At 41.7% G+C, this 18481-nt stretch overlaps 1 protein-coding gene across 3 annotated transcripts in view; it reads right to left on the reverse strand.

The window, feature by feature from the left end:
- GGCX (gamma-glutamyl carboxylase) overlaps positions 1–18481 on the reverse strand; it is a 271699-nt gene that overhangs the window by 237260 nt on the left and 15958 nt on the right. The window contains exon 1 of one of the 3 annotated variants that reach the window (XM_086943365.1): positions 17074–17150. The exons of the other annotated variants lie outside the window; for them this stretch is intronic. Coding sequence (XP_086799491.1) covers positions 17074–17110 — 37 coding nt within the window. The 5' untranslated portion in view covers positions 17111–17150. Of the gene's footprint in view, positions 1–17073; positions 17151–18481 lie in introns of those variants that run through there. 3 annotated transcript variants of the gene reach the window in all.

Raw genomic sequence — 18481 nt, forward strand, 5'->3', positions numbered from 1 at the left:
ATCCATTGGAAAGCATAGTTTAAAATGGCGCAGTGAAAATTTTTGTGAAGGGGTGAGTTTACAGAGTAACACGCAGAGAAGCTGCAGCGGCAGTGTACATTATTTCGGTTCGCGCTGTGATTGGCTAACATACGTCACAGAAAGCGCACTGATTGGTTCACATGACAGTGACGAGCTGATATCAGATTGGTCAGTTCTGAATACTGTATTTCTATAGGTGGAGCAAGGTGGTGACGTGGCTTAACCTGATTGGCTTGTTGGTGTCTTTCGCGCACGGATTGGCTGGTATAGCGGAACACCAAGAACATTTCTAAGCTTTCGGAATAAACGATTTTGATTTAAAACATGAGTTATTGGAACGCTAGTGAGATAAAGAAGCCTTCATGGTTTCAGAAAGTGAAAAATGTATTTAAACCTGACAAGAAAATTGAAACGCGTGGTGGTAAATTACTTCATAAGTACAAAACACCCGCAGCCTATATGGAAGGCGAATATGGCTATCATACTGTAATTTGGTTTGACAATTGGAAGCATTATACTAAAAATGATAGCGTATTGGCCTGGCCGGAAGATGGGTCATTTAATATGAAAGTTTTGAGAAACTTGAGAGGAAAAATGATGGATCTTGTGCCGAAGCCTAGGCCTACACAATATGAAACATTAGTTGAATGGGAGGTTGAGATGACGGAACTTGAGCGTGAAAGCAAATGCTTGGCACCTAGAAATTCAAAGTATATTCTAAATAGAGAAACACATGAAGACAAAGTGAGACGCTGGAGAAAGGCAGACATGTATGATGGTCTGTATCCAGTGAGAATAATGATTACTGAAGATTTAGAACAAAAGAAAGCTCAAAGGAAACTTGATGAGGAATTAGATGATGCAGTTTTAGAAGACATTTATGCTACTAAACGCAAACCGCCACCTTATCAAGTAGATTCTCAATATACCCCGAGAGTTTCTACAGGAACTTCTCCAAGTGCACCTCCTAGAGAAGCTGAGGAAGGTTCTACCAGATTTTTAAAATTACCTGAAAGAGTAGGGTCAATAAATAATTGTAGTACACATAGAGAAAATAGATTTCCCCAACAGGAAAATAATTTTCTGAGAAATCAGGAAAGAATACCTGCTGACATGCCAGAAATTTCTAGTTACAATAAAGCGAAGGGAGATTTAATTCAACAATTGACAAAAAGCATGGAAGCAGTGACAGTACCAGTAACTATTGGTACTGTTGTACCAGTTTTTGATCAAGGAGAAAATAGACATTCTGCTTTGACAGTTCCATTAAATGCAGAAATTCAAAAAGTGGCTGAGAGATTTTATTCGGAACTTTCAGAGATTCATTGAGAAAAATCTATGATGCCAAATTTAACTTTAAATGGGAGTCTGTCAGGTTCGCAAACACCATCTGTGGCAGAATCAGATCCAGGTCTATCAGAGAGAAGCCTAAACAGAATAGATTTAACTCAAAATACATTGTCTCCAGAAGCTTTTGATTATAAAAAGCTTGATGTTGCAAAATTAAAAGCTGATTTAGAAGAATTAATTATTGGCACAATTGGTACTGACAATTTGAAATTGTATCAGGATGATGAACTTCTTTTTATTTGCAAAAATATTCAGTGGAAAACCAAAAACAGGTATGAACAACTGGAAGAAATGGCTGCTGAATTAGAAATTGATTTGAGTAAACAGAAACATTTGCAGAAACACTACAGAGTGGACTTTTCTGAAATTGATATTGACAATCTCAATGCTGCTGGAAGAATGGCCCATATAAAAGAATTAATAAGTTTTCTCAGAAAACTAGGTGAATTAGGTAAATGGAGAATAAAATGGTCAAAGAATAAAGAACAGGATAAAAGGTTGAGAAACGAAGTGGTTTCAGAATTTCCAATGAGGGAAATAGCAGGAGGAGGGTATGTGCATGTTCCTTGGTCCAGACAGGATATTCTGTTGTTTACCAATGATTTCCCTCGTTTGAGAGAGAAGCCAGTTGAATGGTATCGACAGGTAGACAGATTTATAAAAGTGTCAAAGGTTATGTGTATTGATCTGGATGGATTCTTTGACATTGTTGTCCCATCAGATCTTTGGACAGAATGCAAAATTTCTGTGGATTGGCCAAAAGAAGAACCTGCCCGAGACACAATTACAGGTGCCCCATCAAAAGATGTCATGGACATTTATAATAAAGTAATTTATTGGCTGAAAGGGAAAATTCCCCCGAAAGAAGTGGACTGGGTTAAAATTGACAGAACAAATCAGGAACCAAAAGAATCACTTCACCCATTTTATTAGAGGTTACTGTTAGTCTTCAAACAGTACAGTGGCTATGAAAAATTAAGTGAAAAGGACATGAGCCACTTTATTTACAGATTTGTTTATGGCCTGAGACCTGAAACTGGTGAGATGATCAAAAATGGGATTGTGTGCTGGCAATCACTTTCAGTTGATGACATCCTGAGAAAAGCAAAATATTGCAGTGACGAGATAGATGCAAAGCAGAATAACCTCAAGGAAAAAGCAATGTGGGCACAAGTGAAGGTAGCAGAGCAGCAACAACAGCAGTTAGCTTCTATGCAGCAGCAGAATCAAGGCAAATTTAAGAATAATTTTTATAATAATAACAAGCCTAAATTTAATGTAAATGTTGCAGAGCTGAAACAAAAGCTCCCATGTTTTAATTGCGGCGAGATTGGACACTGGAAGCGCGAGTGTAAAAACCCGCCCAGAAATTTTAAAAATAATTCATTGAATCCACAGGTGCAGTGTGAGTTAAATCAGCAGCAACAGCAACAGCTACAGCAACAGTTAAACGAGTTAAGTCAGCAGCGACAGCTACAGCGACAGGTAGCAAATCAGCAGAGCCAGATTCAGCAGAACCAGATACAGCAGAGCCAAATTCAGCAGAGTCAGGTACCACAAGCACCATTCCCTAATAGTGCTAATGCTCAGAGATTTACACCCGAAACAGGTTTCTGTGGAGGTAATCAGGTAAATAATGTGTCAAGAGTTAACATGTCAAATGCTTCTCAATTTTGGCTAAAAGATAAAGAAGAAAGTGATTCATCAGAAGATTATTCATGACGGTGCTTGGACCCACTCTTGAGGTAGATCAGTCTGGTCCATTTGTAAATGGTAAAGTGAATGATGTTGATATCACTTTCCTTGTGGACACAGGTGCTACCCGTTGTACTGTTAGATAAGCAGAAATAGAAAATCTTCCTCTCTCTGGTGAGTCCATCCAAGTTGTAGGTGTAGCTAATCAGCAAAAACAAGTTGAACAGAACCAGTTAAAGTGGAAATCGGAAATTACAAAGATAAACACAGATTTCTAGTTTGTGACAGCAGTCCTGTGAATCTGTTGGGTCGTGATATATTATGCAAAATGAATTGCAAGATATATTGCTCACCAGATGGCATTGAAATGCAAACATCAGAAGAAGATGGGCTTTATAAATTGACAATGTTAATGGTTGATGAAGAAAAGACATTACTGTTTCCTGTTTTTGATAAAAAAGATTTGCCAGAGGAGCTCAAAAAGCCAGTTAATCCAGAAATTTGGGACCTATCTGGGAATGACATGGGTCTTATGAAAAATGTAGATCCAGTAAAAATTACTATAAAGCAGGGAATACATTTTCCAAATGTTCCTCAACACAAAATGAAAGCTGAGACAATTGAAGGTGTCATTCCAGTGATTGAAAAATTCATAAGTCAAGGTGTGCTAAAAGAAATTGAGAGCAGCCCATGTAATTCATCGATTATGGGTATTAAAAAGCCGAACGGAACATATAGAATTGTTCAGGACCTGAGAAAAATTAACCAAATTGTTGTTCCATGTTGCCCAATTGTTCCAAACCCTGCGGTAATTCTTTATCAGATTCCGCATGATGCAGAATGGTACACGGTTATTGATCTGTGTAATGCCTTCTTTACAGTTCCATTGCATCCAGAAAGCCAGCAATTTTTTGCATTTAGGTTCCAGAATCGCATCCTAGCATGGTGACGTATCCCACAAGGGTATACTGAGAGTCCATCTATCTTTAATCAGTTATTAAAGAAGTCTCTGGAAGATCTGATATTGCCTGGTAATTCTACACTGGTTCAGTACATTGATGATTTGCTCGTAGCAGCAAAAACACAAGAAAATTGTGTAACTGATACCATTACTCTTTTAAATCGATTGGCAGATGAGGGACATAAAGTGTCACCTGCAAAATTGCAGTTTTGTAAACAAGAAGTAAAGTATCTTGGTCACAGAATTGCAAAAGGAACAAGACAAGTGACAATTGAAAGAATTAAAATGATTCGAGCAATTCAGCCACCGACAACACAAAGACAGGTCAGAATGTTTCTGGGAATGGTTGGTTACTGTAGACAATGGATTAGTGGATTTTCGGTAAATGCAAAACCACTCCAAAGATTAACAAAAGCTGACATAAAAGATCCAACCAGATTGTCAAAAATTGAACTGGAAGCTTTTGAACAATTAAAAAGAAGTCTATGTGAAGCTCCAGCTCTGGGTATGCCAGATTATGAAAAAGAATTTGAATTGTACTGCAGCGAAAGGGAAGGATGTGCATTGTCGGTTTTGATACAGAGACACGGAAAACTAAGGAAGCCAATTGCATATTTCTCAGCTGTTTTGGATCCTGTTGCAAAAGCTTTGCCAGGTTGCTTAAAAGCAGTGGCTGCAACAAGTGTAAGTCTTGAACAAAGTGAGGGTATCATTATGGGATTTCCTGTAAAAGTATATGTACCTCATTCTGTTGAAATTCTTCTTACTAGAAGTAAAACTCAACATTTGACAAGTAGCAGACTGACAAATATGAGAAAACAATTCTGGGATCAGATAACGTTTCAATTGCAAGATGCGTGAACTTAAATCCGTCCACACTATTGCCAGATGGAGTTGTTACTGAGGTAAATAATGAAAAGGACATTGATCATGAATGCCTGGATGTTGTAGATTACTGTACAAAACCACGACAGGATATAAAAGATGTTCCTTTACCTGAATCAGATTTAGTGTACTTTGTGGATGGGTCTTGCTTGAGAACTGATGAAGGGATTCTGAGAGCAGCATATTCTGTGTGTACAGTTTCAGATGTTGTTGAAGGTTCACCTCTTGATGGAATTCGTTCTGCTCAAATTGCAGAGCTAATTGGTCTAATTCGAGCTTGTGAAAAAGCAGCTGGCAAAAGGGTAACCATAGTGACTGATAGTCAGTATGGGTATGGCGTAGTTCATGACTATGGACAGCTATGGTCTCAAAGAGGTTATTTGACCTCTGCAGGTACGCCAATCAGAAATGCGAAATTGATCAAGAGATTGATCGATGGCATTCAGTTACCAATGCAAATTGCTGTTGTCAAGTGTGCAGCTCACAAGAAAGGTGATGATTACATCACTAAAGGAAATGCATACGCAGACGAAATTGCAAGGTACTGCGCAAAGAACAATTATTCAATCAATCGGGAAAAAGACAAAAGTCACATGTTGAATTCTCTCATGCTAATATCAGTAGTTGAAACATGGCAGGAGGTAAAAGAATTACAAGATGAGGCGGAAGATGAAGAGAAAAACTCATGGTTAAAAGCAGAATGCAGACAGAGAGAGGAAGATGGAGTTTGGGTTTACAAAGATGGAAGGCCTGTAATGCCAAACTGCATGATTGCTGACATGGCACGGATGTACCATGGTCCAGGACATTTAGGGAGAGATTCATTGATTAGGCTATTCAGAGAAACATGGTTCAGTCCAAAATTTAGAACCATTGCAGAGTCACTTTGCCAAAGATGTTTGACCTGTCAACAGATGAATCCAAATAGAAAAACTGTTGTAAGCATGGGAACCATAGGACGGGAGGGTGGTCCATTTACCAGATTGCAGATGGATTTCATTGAGATGCCGTTGCACAACAGGCTAAAATATGTGCTTGTGTTTGTTTGTCTGTTTTCAAGATGGGTGGAAGCTTTCCCAACTCGTCACAATGGCTCAGTCACTGTTGCAAAATTGCTTTTGAGGGAGATCATACCTAGGTACGGATTTCCGGTAACCATTGAAAGTGATTGCGGAACCCATTTTGAAAACAGATTGATGAAACTGATTTGTGAAGCTTTAAACATTGAGCAAAAGCTGCATTGTGCATACAGACCAGAAGCATCAGGTGTTGTTGAACAGATAAATGGAACTATCAAAAACAGAATATCAAAAATGTGTTTAGCCAAAGGAGTGAAGTGGACAGATGCTCTTCCACTTGTTCTGATGTCATTGAGAAGCACTCCAGAGAAAAAGACAGGCCTTAGTCCCCATGACATTCTAATGGGTAGAGTAATGAGGCAAGCATTTGTTCCAGTTGGCAAACTATTGAGTATTAATGATAGTGCGATCATTGAATACTGTCAGAATCTTTCTGATGTAGTTAATTCTGTATTTCATCAGGTGGGAACAGATATAATTTCAAAGGAGAAAGAGCAAGCACATGATTTGTTGCCTGGAGACTGGGTGAGGACTAAAGTCCATCGAAGAAGAAACTGTTTAGTACCAAGGTGGCAAAAAGCAAGACAAGTCATTTTGGTCACAACAAATGCTGTTAAGTGCAAAGGGCTGAAAAGGTGGGTGCATGCGAGCCACACAATTCGTGTACCACCTCCTGAAAATCCTGAGGAAGACAGTGAAGCAACAACTGATTCAGATTCAGAAGGAGATCCAGAAGATCCCGAGTCTGATGATCAGCAAGAAAATCAACATCAAGAAAATCTAGATGAGAATCAGAACTTGAATCAAGAAGATCTGAATATCGAAACTGGAGATCAAGGTGTTGATGAAGACCTGCTAGAAAAAGAATCTCAAAAAGAAAAAGAAGATTCAGGAGCAGAAAATTCTGAGCAAGATGAAAATCTAATCCAGGAGAGTATTGAAAAGCAAAGAAGTAACTCTGTGTGCAGGAGCAAGAAACCTGAAACTGGGAAGCTAAAGGTGATTCCTGAAGAAGAGGAAGAATTACCAAGTAACAGCTGTAAAGATATTGTTCCTAATGGAGTGAAGCTGCCGAGTAAAGAAGTTCCTAGGTACAGATTTGAAGTCTCAGATACAGACACTGATGAGTGATGAAGAGTCTGAAATAAGAAAATTCAGAAAAAGAGCTTGGAAAGCTGAATGTAACGAAAACGTGCCAAAGAAAAAGATCCTGAGGAAAGGAGATATTTGGCCTGAAGATAATTTAAAATTCAAACTGGTGAAGAAATCAAAAGAGCAGATCAACAAAGTATCTAGTCAGGGAGGTGACTCTGATAAGAAAAACGAAAATAAAAAGATTGAAGTGATCACTCGAAAGACAAAAAGAGTAATACAGACAAATCAGAAATATAAGTCCCCAGAGTGGACCTATATTATAATACCTCCAATTGTTGAGGTGGAAAGCAGTAGCCAGGAAGATTTGGAAGAAGCTAGTGACAAAGATTGATGTTGTTTAAATTTTAAGATAAGGGTTTTGTTTCCTGGCATAAGGCTGAAGAAAATGTGTTAGGTGACTTTAGGTCGAAGAAATTGTGTTTAGTTGAAAAGCACATATTCATGTGACGCAGGGTCGAAGAAAAGCTATTTAGGGTTCTTTAAAAAAAAAATTAAAAAGGGGGGTATAGTTTCGTTTTACAGTTTTACACTTAGTTTTACACTTACATTTTAGTTAATTCACATTATTTTAAATTTTTGTTTTTAAAAAAAAAAAATTGTTTTTCAATTTTGATCGTTTTTCAAAATGCCTAGTTCAGATACTTCAAGGTGTTTGATCTTGAGAAGATGTTGCAAAATGTCTTCAATTTGTGTGGTTTTATTAATTTTAGTTTGGTTAATATTGGCTGTAGTTTACCCTTTTGGTATTGATAAGCAAAAACTCAAGACTAACATAAGAAGTAAGGTAGAGACTAAACATGAGAAACATGCTGGCAAATCTAGCAGAGTTATTGAGCATAATCCAGAGATCCATCAGGATAGATCTGTTGGAGATTTCTCAAGCAATTCATTTTCAAGGCTTCTGTCTGAGTATGTTAAAGTAATGAATGTTAAAGACTTATGTCTGTGTGAAGCTGCCTGCTTCTGTTTCAGAGGGGGTAACTTATAATATGTTACCTCTCACTTATGGCATTACTTGCAGTGTAATTGCTAGCCTGTTTTATCAAACTGGTCGTCTGGAGTATTATTATTCAGACTTTGATGAGGTTTTTGCAAATCTCAAAGTTGTAAATAGCTTGAACAAAGTAAAACCTGCGAAACAGATGAGGGAATTCTTTTTAGTTACTAATGAACTTAACTATGAGTATGCATATAGAAATAATTTAACATGCAAAATGAGAGCAGAAGAAAAGACTTTCCTGAACATGGTTGAGGAGAGAAGGGCTGTTTACAAAAGAAATGAGATGCTTAACCATGCCAAGTCCAAGTACTGGCAATTGGAGGATGCTAAATTAAATGGTGTTAACACAAATGCAGCTATTCATATAGATGAACCAGTTAGTGGTAAATTTTGAATTAGAAGAGATAACACACTTTACGATAACTATTTTGTGGGTGCTAGTGAATGTGAGGATACCTATCGTATCGTAGGGGGATGGGGATTTAAAGGTGGTAAGGATCCAATGTTTCCTGGAATTTATTTTATTTGTGGCAGTAAAGCATATTTTAGCCTCCCAGACCATTGGTATGGGACATGTTATCTTGGTTTAGTTTTTCCAAAACAATTTCATGTTGACAGAAATGAAAAGGGTACTTTTGAATTTGGTGAACATTTGAATAGGTACAAAAGAGAAAGTTTTACAGAAGTCCTGGGAGACATCTTTGGTGCTGTCATTCCTATGGTGGGAATTACCATGAATTCAATCAAAATCAGAAAGGTTTCTACAATTGTAGATAGATTGTCAACAGATACTGCAAGTGGTTTCCAATTAGTCAATACAGAACTTGTTGCTACCAGAAGCATGGTTATGCAGAATCGTCTTGCATTAGAGATTCTGCTTGCAAAAGAGGGAGGAGTCTGTGGGGTCTTACATGTCCAGCATTGTTGTACTTATATTCCTGACAAGAGTCGGAATATAGAGTCGTTTATTAAAAATATCACAGAGTTTCACGAAGAAATAGAACCCTTGGAAGAAGAAGGTTTCACAGAACGAATAGGCAAAAGAATGGAGGCAATAAAAGAATGGTTTTCAGAAGTTGGTAGCTCAATCATTGGCAAAGTACTCTATCCAGTAATTGTCATCATTATAGTGATAATGCTGCTAAAATTAGTTGCAGCATTCACAAGAGGAAGAAGCATCAGAAAGAAAAGAGTAGGATTTATAAACTCAGAAAGGAACAGGAGAAGGAATATGAGTTAGAAGAGATGCGGAGGGCTCAGTTTGAAAGTGTTGATCAGACAGCAGAAACAGGGGTTTAGGGAGACTAATACTGAGAGAATTCAAGGTGTGATGTCTCTAAATTGGGTTCAAAATTTTCCTGAAATTTTGGGTGTTGTTTGGTGATTTTCAAATCACCAGATGAGGGAGTTGATGGAGCGAGTTTCAGAATTCATTTTATTCTGACTTGCGAAGTTAATTCTCTGTAACATGAACTCATTTATTAATGAATTGTTGCATGTTTTGTATTATTAATTCAACCTAGAGTAAAATTACATTCACAAACACGTGGGATTAACATTATGTGCTCTTGTTGCATTTGCGAGTTTGTCTTGTAACACATGATTAATATTGTCTTGTTCGCCCTATTGTCCTTGTCACTATTAATGCGGCTGATCATTTTATGGCATGTGCTTTCATTATGTGTGCTTATGTTGTGACTGTTTATCTATGTTTTGTTTGTCAATCTTTTTACTCTTTCAGATATATAAAGAATCCAGCTGGACATTAAGAAGAATGGTAGATATTAAATGTGCTGCTTTATTTGTTTGCTTCTGCTAGGTTGCATATATTAATGGGTTAATTATTAGCAATGAAGGGTGGGTAACAGAAGGGTTTATTTTACTTGAATTAATCACCTTTTTGTGTTTGTTTGAATACTAGCTCGAGTGAAAGGTTTTTGGCCTAGTTCTAATGAAAAGTTGGTTGGCCTGACAAAAGGAGCAGAGCGCGACAGTGACGATGTTGTCATTGAAAAACTTCCACGGAAACGTGCAGAAGCTCAAACAATGGACGATCAGTACATCAAGCTCCGAAAGTAAAAGCGTCAAGGCCAAGGAAGCGTGTAGAGGCAGCTTGGCTAAAATCCTGGAGGAAATATAATTTGAACTTTTGGTTAAATGTTGCGACTTTAGGAAGCCAATGTTGCTCAATGGACAATGACATAATGATGTCACTGAGACTGATGCGTTGGCCTCTCGGTGGTCTGATGGATGACAACCAATTAGGTTGCTGCTTTTTCCAAAAAAATATTGTTTCTAGTTAGATTAGTGAGCAAGAAAGGTATAAAAATCTAGCCTCTTGAGGGGAGCGGGGCTGACTGTTTCCTGAGGGCGAAGTGCTGTCCGTTAGGCATGTTTTCTTAATAAATGTTATTTCCTTTTCAGGTCAGAAAGCTAACATAGGGTTAAGGGCTGATGTTTTCTTTAATTCGTTTATTCTGTGCAATGTTGAAGTGCCAGACCTTTTGAGCCAATAATCTAATGATTAAAACTGATTTAATAGAAATGCTTGAAATTAATAAATGAGCTAATAAAGATTTTGAAACTTTGAAATTTTAAAAATAAAAGACTTAAAACGTCAAGCTGGTCTTGATTATTTTGTCGTTACCATTAGCTTAATTCCATTGGCCTCATGGTCTTATTAATGTTTCTATGATAAATCTATGAATATAAATGTTATACTGCAGTTATAAATATGTACATATGGGTTTGATAGTGTGAATAATTAGGCCACATGATTCAGCTTCATGTTTTTCTATCCCGGTTGCATGGGCCTTGGTATTGATTATTTTGGTAAGTATTAGGTAGTGAATGGTGACGCATATGAGACAGAATTTCTATAGTGACGCTGGATCAACTACAACCCACGGTTCGACTCTGGTTGCCTGTGTGCCCTGACAGGGTGAATCATACAACAGTGGGCTGATGTGGGCCTTCTTCTGTTTTCCCCTATCTGCTCTTTTTTCCACCCCCATATTCCAACACCTGTACCCCATTCTGCTTCAGGGTTCCTCTCCCCTGTACGAACTCCCCCGAATGGAGTGAGGCCCCTGAAGTCTCCATTTGACAGTCGTATCTCTCATGTGGGGGTTCAATGCTCGCGAGTCAATCTACTGACTCTAGGGGGTTCAATCTGTTTGATACATTTATGTTGTAGAATAAGGGGGGTACGAGAGCGGAGTATTGCTTATTCTAATTCCACACACCCCTCTCATAAATATCTCTTCTTCCTGTATGGGGTATAAGGCCAGGGGGGGAAAAATAACCCAGTGGGAAGGACCTGATGACCGCCCCCCCTTCTCCCGTTGGTGACTACGATCTAGGAGAGTTTTCACGATCATTGTTTCTGAAATGAATCACAACACAATCCCCAGGGACATCTTTCGGCCTCCAGCCCACCCAACCCACCCTACGTGTCAGGAGAATTTCATTTGCATCTTTGTAGGAATATTGCTTGTGTTTGGCTGGCCAAAATATGATTTATTTTTTTTAAATCAAAATGGATTCCCTACGCCCTTTATTCAACTAAGGAACTCCTGCTAAAATAATTACGTAGGGTGTAGCTGCCGGGGGAAGATTAATGCAGGGCAGGACAGGCCCAATTTCGTGGCTTTCTTCTCGGGGGCACTCCTGTGAAGAAACCCCTGATGAGGGAGGTCACGTACTTGTGGGCTTGCTATGGGAGGTCTATTATTACTTCCTGTACCTGCCCCTGGCAGTGGGTGCTGTGATCAGTTTCTAACCTTGCTGGGTTACTTAAGCATTAGCCTACACCCTCCTGATTAATGTGATTCGCCGTTGTGGAGTTGTTCATGTTATTTGTTGTTGAGGGTTCCGACCTAGTAATAGGGAGGGCTGGGTGCGAGTTCACAAAATGTACCGACTTCTTCCCCCTTAGGATTGCCTCTGTCTTACCAACCCACAGCTCAACCAGTGTTGCGAGCTTGTCTATCCGCTCCAACAAATTATGGAGTTCATCTTTCACATTGGTCCTTACTTGGACCTGTAAGTCCACCACCAGATTAGTCACCCAAGCTGGCTTCTCAGTACCTGCTTGGGACAGAGCACCGAGCCTGGCCTCCCCAGAGTCACTAGTCGTTGCGCGATACACGGGAAGTTTCTTACGTTTTGGCCCCATGGATGCAGCATGTTTAGTTTTCCCTTTTTTGGCATGGGCACCCTCCGGATGTAACTTGTCAGTGTGTGCCACACAACCTGTTTCACGTGTCCTAGGGGGAGAAATTGGAGATTCCTGAACCAGGGGTGACGGGGAACTTGTAAAAAACACAGTTGATGGACAGAATGTAGAACAATGTCATACATTCACCCCAGTACAAGGATCTGGGCCTAAATCCATCGTTTTTTTGCACTCCACACCACCCTGGGTTAGACACTGGCTATATGCAAATCAGCTCTGACCCTGTGCCTCATGGGAACTGTCCAGACCGAACTACCAAGCCGTGTCTTTCCCAGACCGGAATCAAGCATCCAAGGACCGGTTTCTGGCTATCAGCCTTCATCAGCCTGGATAGCTTGACTCCAGTGGTGTGGAGAGCCTGGGACTCACGTCTGAGTATACCCAGCACACTCGGGGTGAAAATTGCAAAATACACAGTTGATGGACAGAATGTAGAACAATGTCATACATTCACCCCAGTACAAGGATCTGGGCCTAAATCCATCGTTTATTTGCACTCCACACCACCCTGGGTTAGACACTGGCTATATGCAAATCAGCTCTGACCCTGTGCCTCATGGGAACAGTCCAGTCCGAACTACCAAGCCATGTCTTTCCCAGACCGGAATCAAGCATCCAAGGACCGGTTTCTGGCTATCAGCCTTCATCAGCCTGGATAGCTTGACTCCAGTGGTGTTGAGAGCCTGGGACTCACGTCTGAGTATACCCAGCACACTCGGGGTGAAAATTGCAAAAAACACAGTTGATGGACAGAATGTAGAACAATCTCATACATTCACCCCAGTACAAGGATCTGGGCCTAAATCCATCGTTTTTTTTCACTCCACACCACCCTGGGTTAGACACTGGCTATATGCAAATCAGCTCTGACCCTGTGCCTCATGGGAACAGTCCAGACCGAACTACCAAGCCATGTCTTTCCCAGACCGGAATCAAGCATCCAAGGACCGGTTTCTGGCTATCAGCCTTCATCAGCCTGGATAGCTTGAATCCAGTGGTGTGGAGAGCCTGGGACTCAGGTCTGAGTATACCCAGCACACTTGTAGCATCTTGATTGGTGAGGGGTAGAGCTAAGTCTGGGGTTAGCGATAGGTATCCTTCAGTCAGCACAATTTCTGTGGCAACTACACCAATTGCCCTCTGAAGCATCCTGTCTATTGAGATATGTTGGAGGGATGATGCAGATTGCATGGGTGATGTGTGAGTTTTCCCCACACAGGTTCACTTTCCCATATTTGCAGGTTGCTCGCGTGGACATCCCAGTCCTTTTGAATAGCTTGTTACCAAGGTCAGGCTTCTCTATGGATGCTGTTAGCGGGGATTGCCAGATAGAAAGAGCAAAAGTGAAGTTGAAACAGCAGTGTAGTGCAGCAGAAAATGGAATCACTGACCTTGGCTCCCTGGCTAAGATAGAACTTCAGACCATGGATTTCCAGTATCAGGACTCAGGGAGGTGGCCCAGCCCAGCCACCTTCAGACTCTGGCGGACTGTGACAGGCCCAGACGGGCCCGGGCGGACCTGGGCACGACCACTCCGTGGGAGTCGCGAGGTGATTATATGCGCCTCCGGGCGCAGGAAAACTAGTGGAGCCGCCTCCTGGCGCTAGGCACTCAGGGTTTGCAGTCCCCCTCCTCGCGGTTACTGGTGCTAGCTACGGCTGGTGTTGGCGGTTACTGGTGCTAGCTACGGCTGGCGTTGGCGGCTCCCACTTCCAGCACTATTGTGCATTCAGAGGCCACATTTCTGTCATTTATCAGAAAAATGGATCATGCTTCATGCATCACCCACTCTGTAGAGACTACATTGTCTCCCCCATTGGAGTTAGGTTTGATTGATTTGGTGATCTTAAGTCTCACTTCTAATACAATTCACTGATCCCCCACCTGACAAACTATTCTACATCTCAGGTGGTCAGAGAGGTCTGAAAAGCTAAAATGAATTATACCTGGAAACACCAAGATTCAAGAACTCCAAAGCATTAAGCAAACTGTTCCTGGTTATGCAACAGCCTTCTGGAACTCCAGTTATATGTGCATGTTTTGCATTGCTCCATCATCGCACCCCAACTCCGTAAGATCTTCTACAGTTTATTTGAGACCGCCACCTTCCTGGAAAGCTGGAAACTTGCAGAGATCAACGCCCTACTCAAGAAACCCAAAGCAGACCCAAAGGACCTCAAGAACTTTCGGCCGATCTCTCTACTCCCGTTCCCGGCAAAAGTAATCAAGAAGATAGTCACCAGACAACTGACCCAATTCCTCGAAGAGAACAACACCTTGTACTCATCCCAATCCGGATTCCGTAGCAACCACAGCACCGAAACTGCCCTCATAGCCGCCACCGACGACATCAGGGCCCTGCTGGACAACAGCGAAACCGTGGCACTCATCCTCCTGGACCTCTCGGCTGCCTTCGACGCCTTCTGCAACCACACCCTTAGCACACGACTCTACAACGTAGGGATCCGTGACAAAGCACTGGACTGGATCACCTCCTTCCTCACCAACAGAACCCAGAGAGTCCGCCTCCCTCCATTCCGATACGAAGCCAGCAAGATCACCTGCGGCGTCCCGCAAGGATCATCCCACAGCCCGACCCTCTTCAACGTCTACATGACACCGCTCGCCAACATCGTCCGATCTCACGATCTCAACATAGTCTCTTACGCCGACGACACCCACTGATTCTCTCCCTCACCAAAGACCCCGCCACCACCAAAACCAACTTTCATGAAGGGATGAAGGCCGTCGCCGAATGGATGAAGAGCAGTCACCTGAAACTGAACTCGGACAAGACGGAGGTCCTCCTCATCGGCTCCACCCCCTCCGCCTGGGACAACTCCTGGTGGCCGGCCTCTCTGGGAACTGCGCTGACACCCACCGACCACGCACGAAAGCTGGGGTTCATCCTGGACTCTTCCCTGTCAATGACCCAACAAGTCAACGCCGTCTCTTCCTCCTGCTTCAACACCCTCCGCATGGCTCGCAAGATCTACAGATGGATCCCCACCGGAACCAGAAAAACAGTCACCCAGGCCCTCGTCACCAGCAGGCTGGACTACGGCATTGCTGCTGTTGTAAATAAGATGGTGATAGATGACAAGATACTTCTAGTTGAATACATGTAGATTTATTTCAAGACACAGCTGAGTACAAACCTCGCCAGCTGACCAGACCTTCAACTGACACAGGTAGAACACTCTGGAACAAGTTAGAACACTCACAGGTATTCTGGGAGGCTGAGAAGGTGAAAACACTACAAACACTAAGGAAGCGCTGATGACTACTGTCAGCCATATTACAAGAAGAATCAATATACAACAGCTGTCTACGCAGGAACCACGGCTAAACTCCAGAAGAGACTTCAACGCATACAGAACGCCTCTGCACGCCTCATCCTCGATATCCCCCGCCACAGCGACATCACCGCCCACCTAAGGGACCTGCATTGGCTCCCAGGGAACAAAATGATCACCTTCAAGCTCCTCACCCCCGCTCACAAAGCACTCCATGACACCGGACCAGCATACCTCAACAAGCGCTTCACCTTCTACACCCTCAAAAGCCAGCTCCGGTCCGCTGACCTCGCCACCGTTTCACGCATCCACCGAACAAACACTGGCGGCAGATCCTTTTCCCACCTCGACAACACGACATGCAACACCCTCCCCATCCACCTACGACAGACCCAGGACCTACTGACCTTCAGGAGACTCCTGAAGACCTGGCTGTTCGATCAGTAGCTGCCCCCCATCCCCCTCAGCGGCTTGAGACCCTCATGGGTGAGTAGCACGCTTTACAAATGATTGATTGATTGAATGTTACCCGAAGTTATTGTTTTATCAGTGTAATGTTATTGTTATTTCTGTACCTTCTGCTCAGTTTATACTGTATGTTGTGCATCTTATTTTTGTGTAAATTGCACGAATACATTCTAGTCCAGAAGTGCTCCAATATATATATATATATATATATACATATATACATATTTACACACACACACACACACACATATCCCGTGTTCTTTTTTTAAGCCCTCATACATTCCTTGTATTCATCTGGAACGCCACACACATTGTTTTTACGTGCCTCATGGATCAATGCTGCTCCTTTGGAGTCGTCATACATTCATCATACTTCTTATATACACCTCAAGTCTTTATTGCTTGTAATCACTGGACACCCATTGGAATCTATTATAGAACTTATGAACAGATGATATATCCCATGCAGTCATTATACGCCTGTCCTGAATTGTTTGATCTCCTTACAAATGTTACCTGTACCTATTTCCCCCCTGTACCTCCCCTTTTACTACCGCCCCGAGTTTTGCTTCCTTTACTTTTCTTGTCCCCCAGTGCACAGCTGCGCCACTGGCACCTAATGGGCTCATGTGACTCCCCTGAATATGTAATACCCAGCGTTTTTTGTAGGCAGTCTGCACGTCTGACACCTTCGTTTGGGGACAGCTAAAAAAAAATACCCAGTTTTTAAAGTGACGGTTAAAAAGCGGTAATTGTGCACTGACCGAAGTGTTTAACTGAAGGCGCCGCGCATCTCACGGCAACAACATATGAATACCTGTGAACTCTTCGTCCCACCGACTATCACTTTATATCTTTGCATTGTATTCATATGCATTGGGACACTGTACTCTCTAAAGCTGTTTACCCAAAATAATGCTTCATACCTGCCGCTCCATCTCTTTCAGTGTGCTCCATTGACATCTTCCAGTTAATGCACAGTGGAGCAGATTCGGATCCTGCACTTGCGCGCTGGATCGGCACATCCAGAGTTACGGAGAACCACGGAAATGCACAATTAGGTCGCCATCTTGGAATGGACCCAGGGTATTCACGGTAGTACGGTCAGAATTATTTACGGTGACTTTTATCCTTTATTTTATTATTACAGCAAGCTTCATTTGAACCAAATATTCACAATACAATATATGTATGTAATATATGTTACGTATAGTAATTCAGACCTATTCGTAATTTATGTTTTGATCATATTTTTCACTTATAAAAAGACTTTCTATGTAGACGGATGCGTTCGCTAGCACATGGATTCAATCTTTCAAGTATGGTGCTACTTTAACTTTCGGAGTAATGTTGCTTGGGGTTTTCGATATACATTGGAGAAGATGATTCGTGGATGACTTTGGTAGCCTAATTCAAGTGTTTGAAGCCGCGCCCCTGCTGGATTTCTGATTGGACAAAGACAACTCTGGCCTACACTAACATGTGTCCGCTTTACCCAGCTGGGCTTGTTGCATCGGTGGCACCTCGTTGGCTAGAAGCAGGGGGCTTTCATGCTACTACCTCAGCTGGACATGACACGTCACCAAAATTCGGCTAAAGTGGCAGAGGGAGGAGAGCGAAGGGAAATAGGAATGTCGAATTGATAGAGAAAACACTGACGACTGGGACTTTCTTTAAATATTTGCGGGGCATTCAACGACTATGAGTGACACTTAATCGCAAGCGAAATCAGGCAAAGAAGAAAATGAAACATATAAATATCAGAAATTACACCACTTTGAGCCACGAGAAACTCTAAGATCTTTACAACTGCTGCAAAGCCCCGATGCACAACGCAGTTTTCTTGTGGTTCTTATTTATCCAACAGCATGCATCCCTTTCAAAGGTTCTTCACACTGTTCAGCCTCTAAATGTATAATGCGCACTGTCTGTCATAGCTGAGAAAGTTTTGATATTGCTTATGTGTAACATTTCAATACACTTAACGAGTAATATTCAGCTGCCAAATGCGTGTGTGACACTTACAGTGACGCTTTCCGTTAAAACCATGGAACGAAGAGCATTGAAAGAGATAAGTATTATAATATTCTGAACAATAAGAAGCACTAAACATATCTTCAAAGTAATTCAAAACTCCTGAAATGAAAGCTCACTAACCAACAACCTCTTTCTAAAATGACCATACTGTAAAACAACGGTGGCAAAGCCTTTTACAGCAATGAAGACACACTAGAAGGACATTTTCAGGGGGCTGTGAGCCACTTGCTTGCCCTGGCAAGACATCAATCGTGGGTCAATACTGCGCAGCAGGCACAAAGTAAGTTTTAGAGGCCA

Source organism: Lissotriton vulgaris, chromosome 11, assembly GCF_964263255.1.
Source record: "Lissotriton vulgaris chromosome 11, aLisVul1.2, whole genome shotgun sequence".
Lineage (NCBI taxonomy): Eukaryota > Metazoa > Chordata > Amphibia > Caudata > Salamandridae > Lissotriton > Lissotriton vulgaris.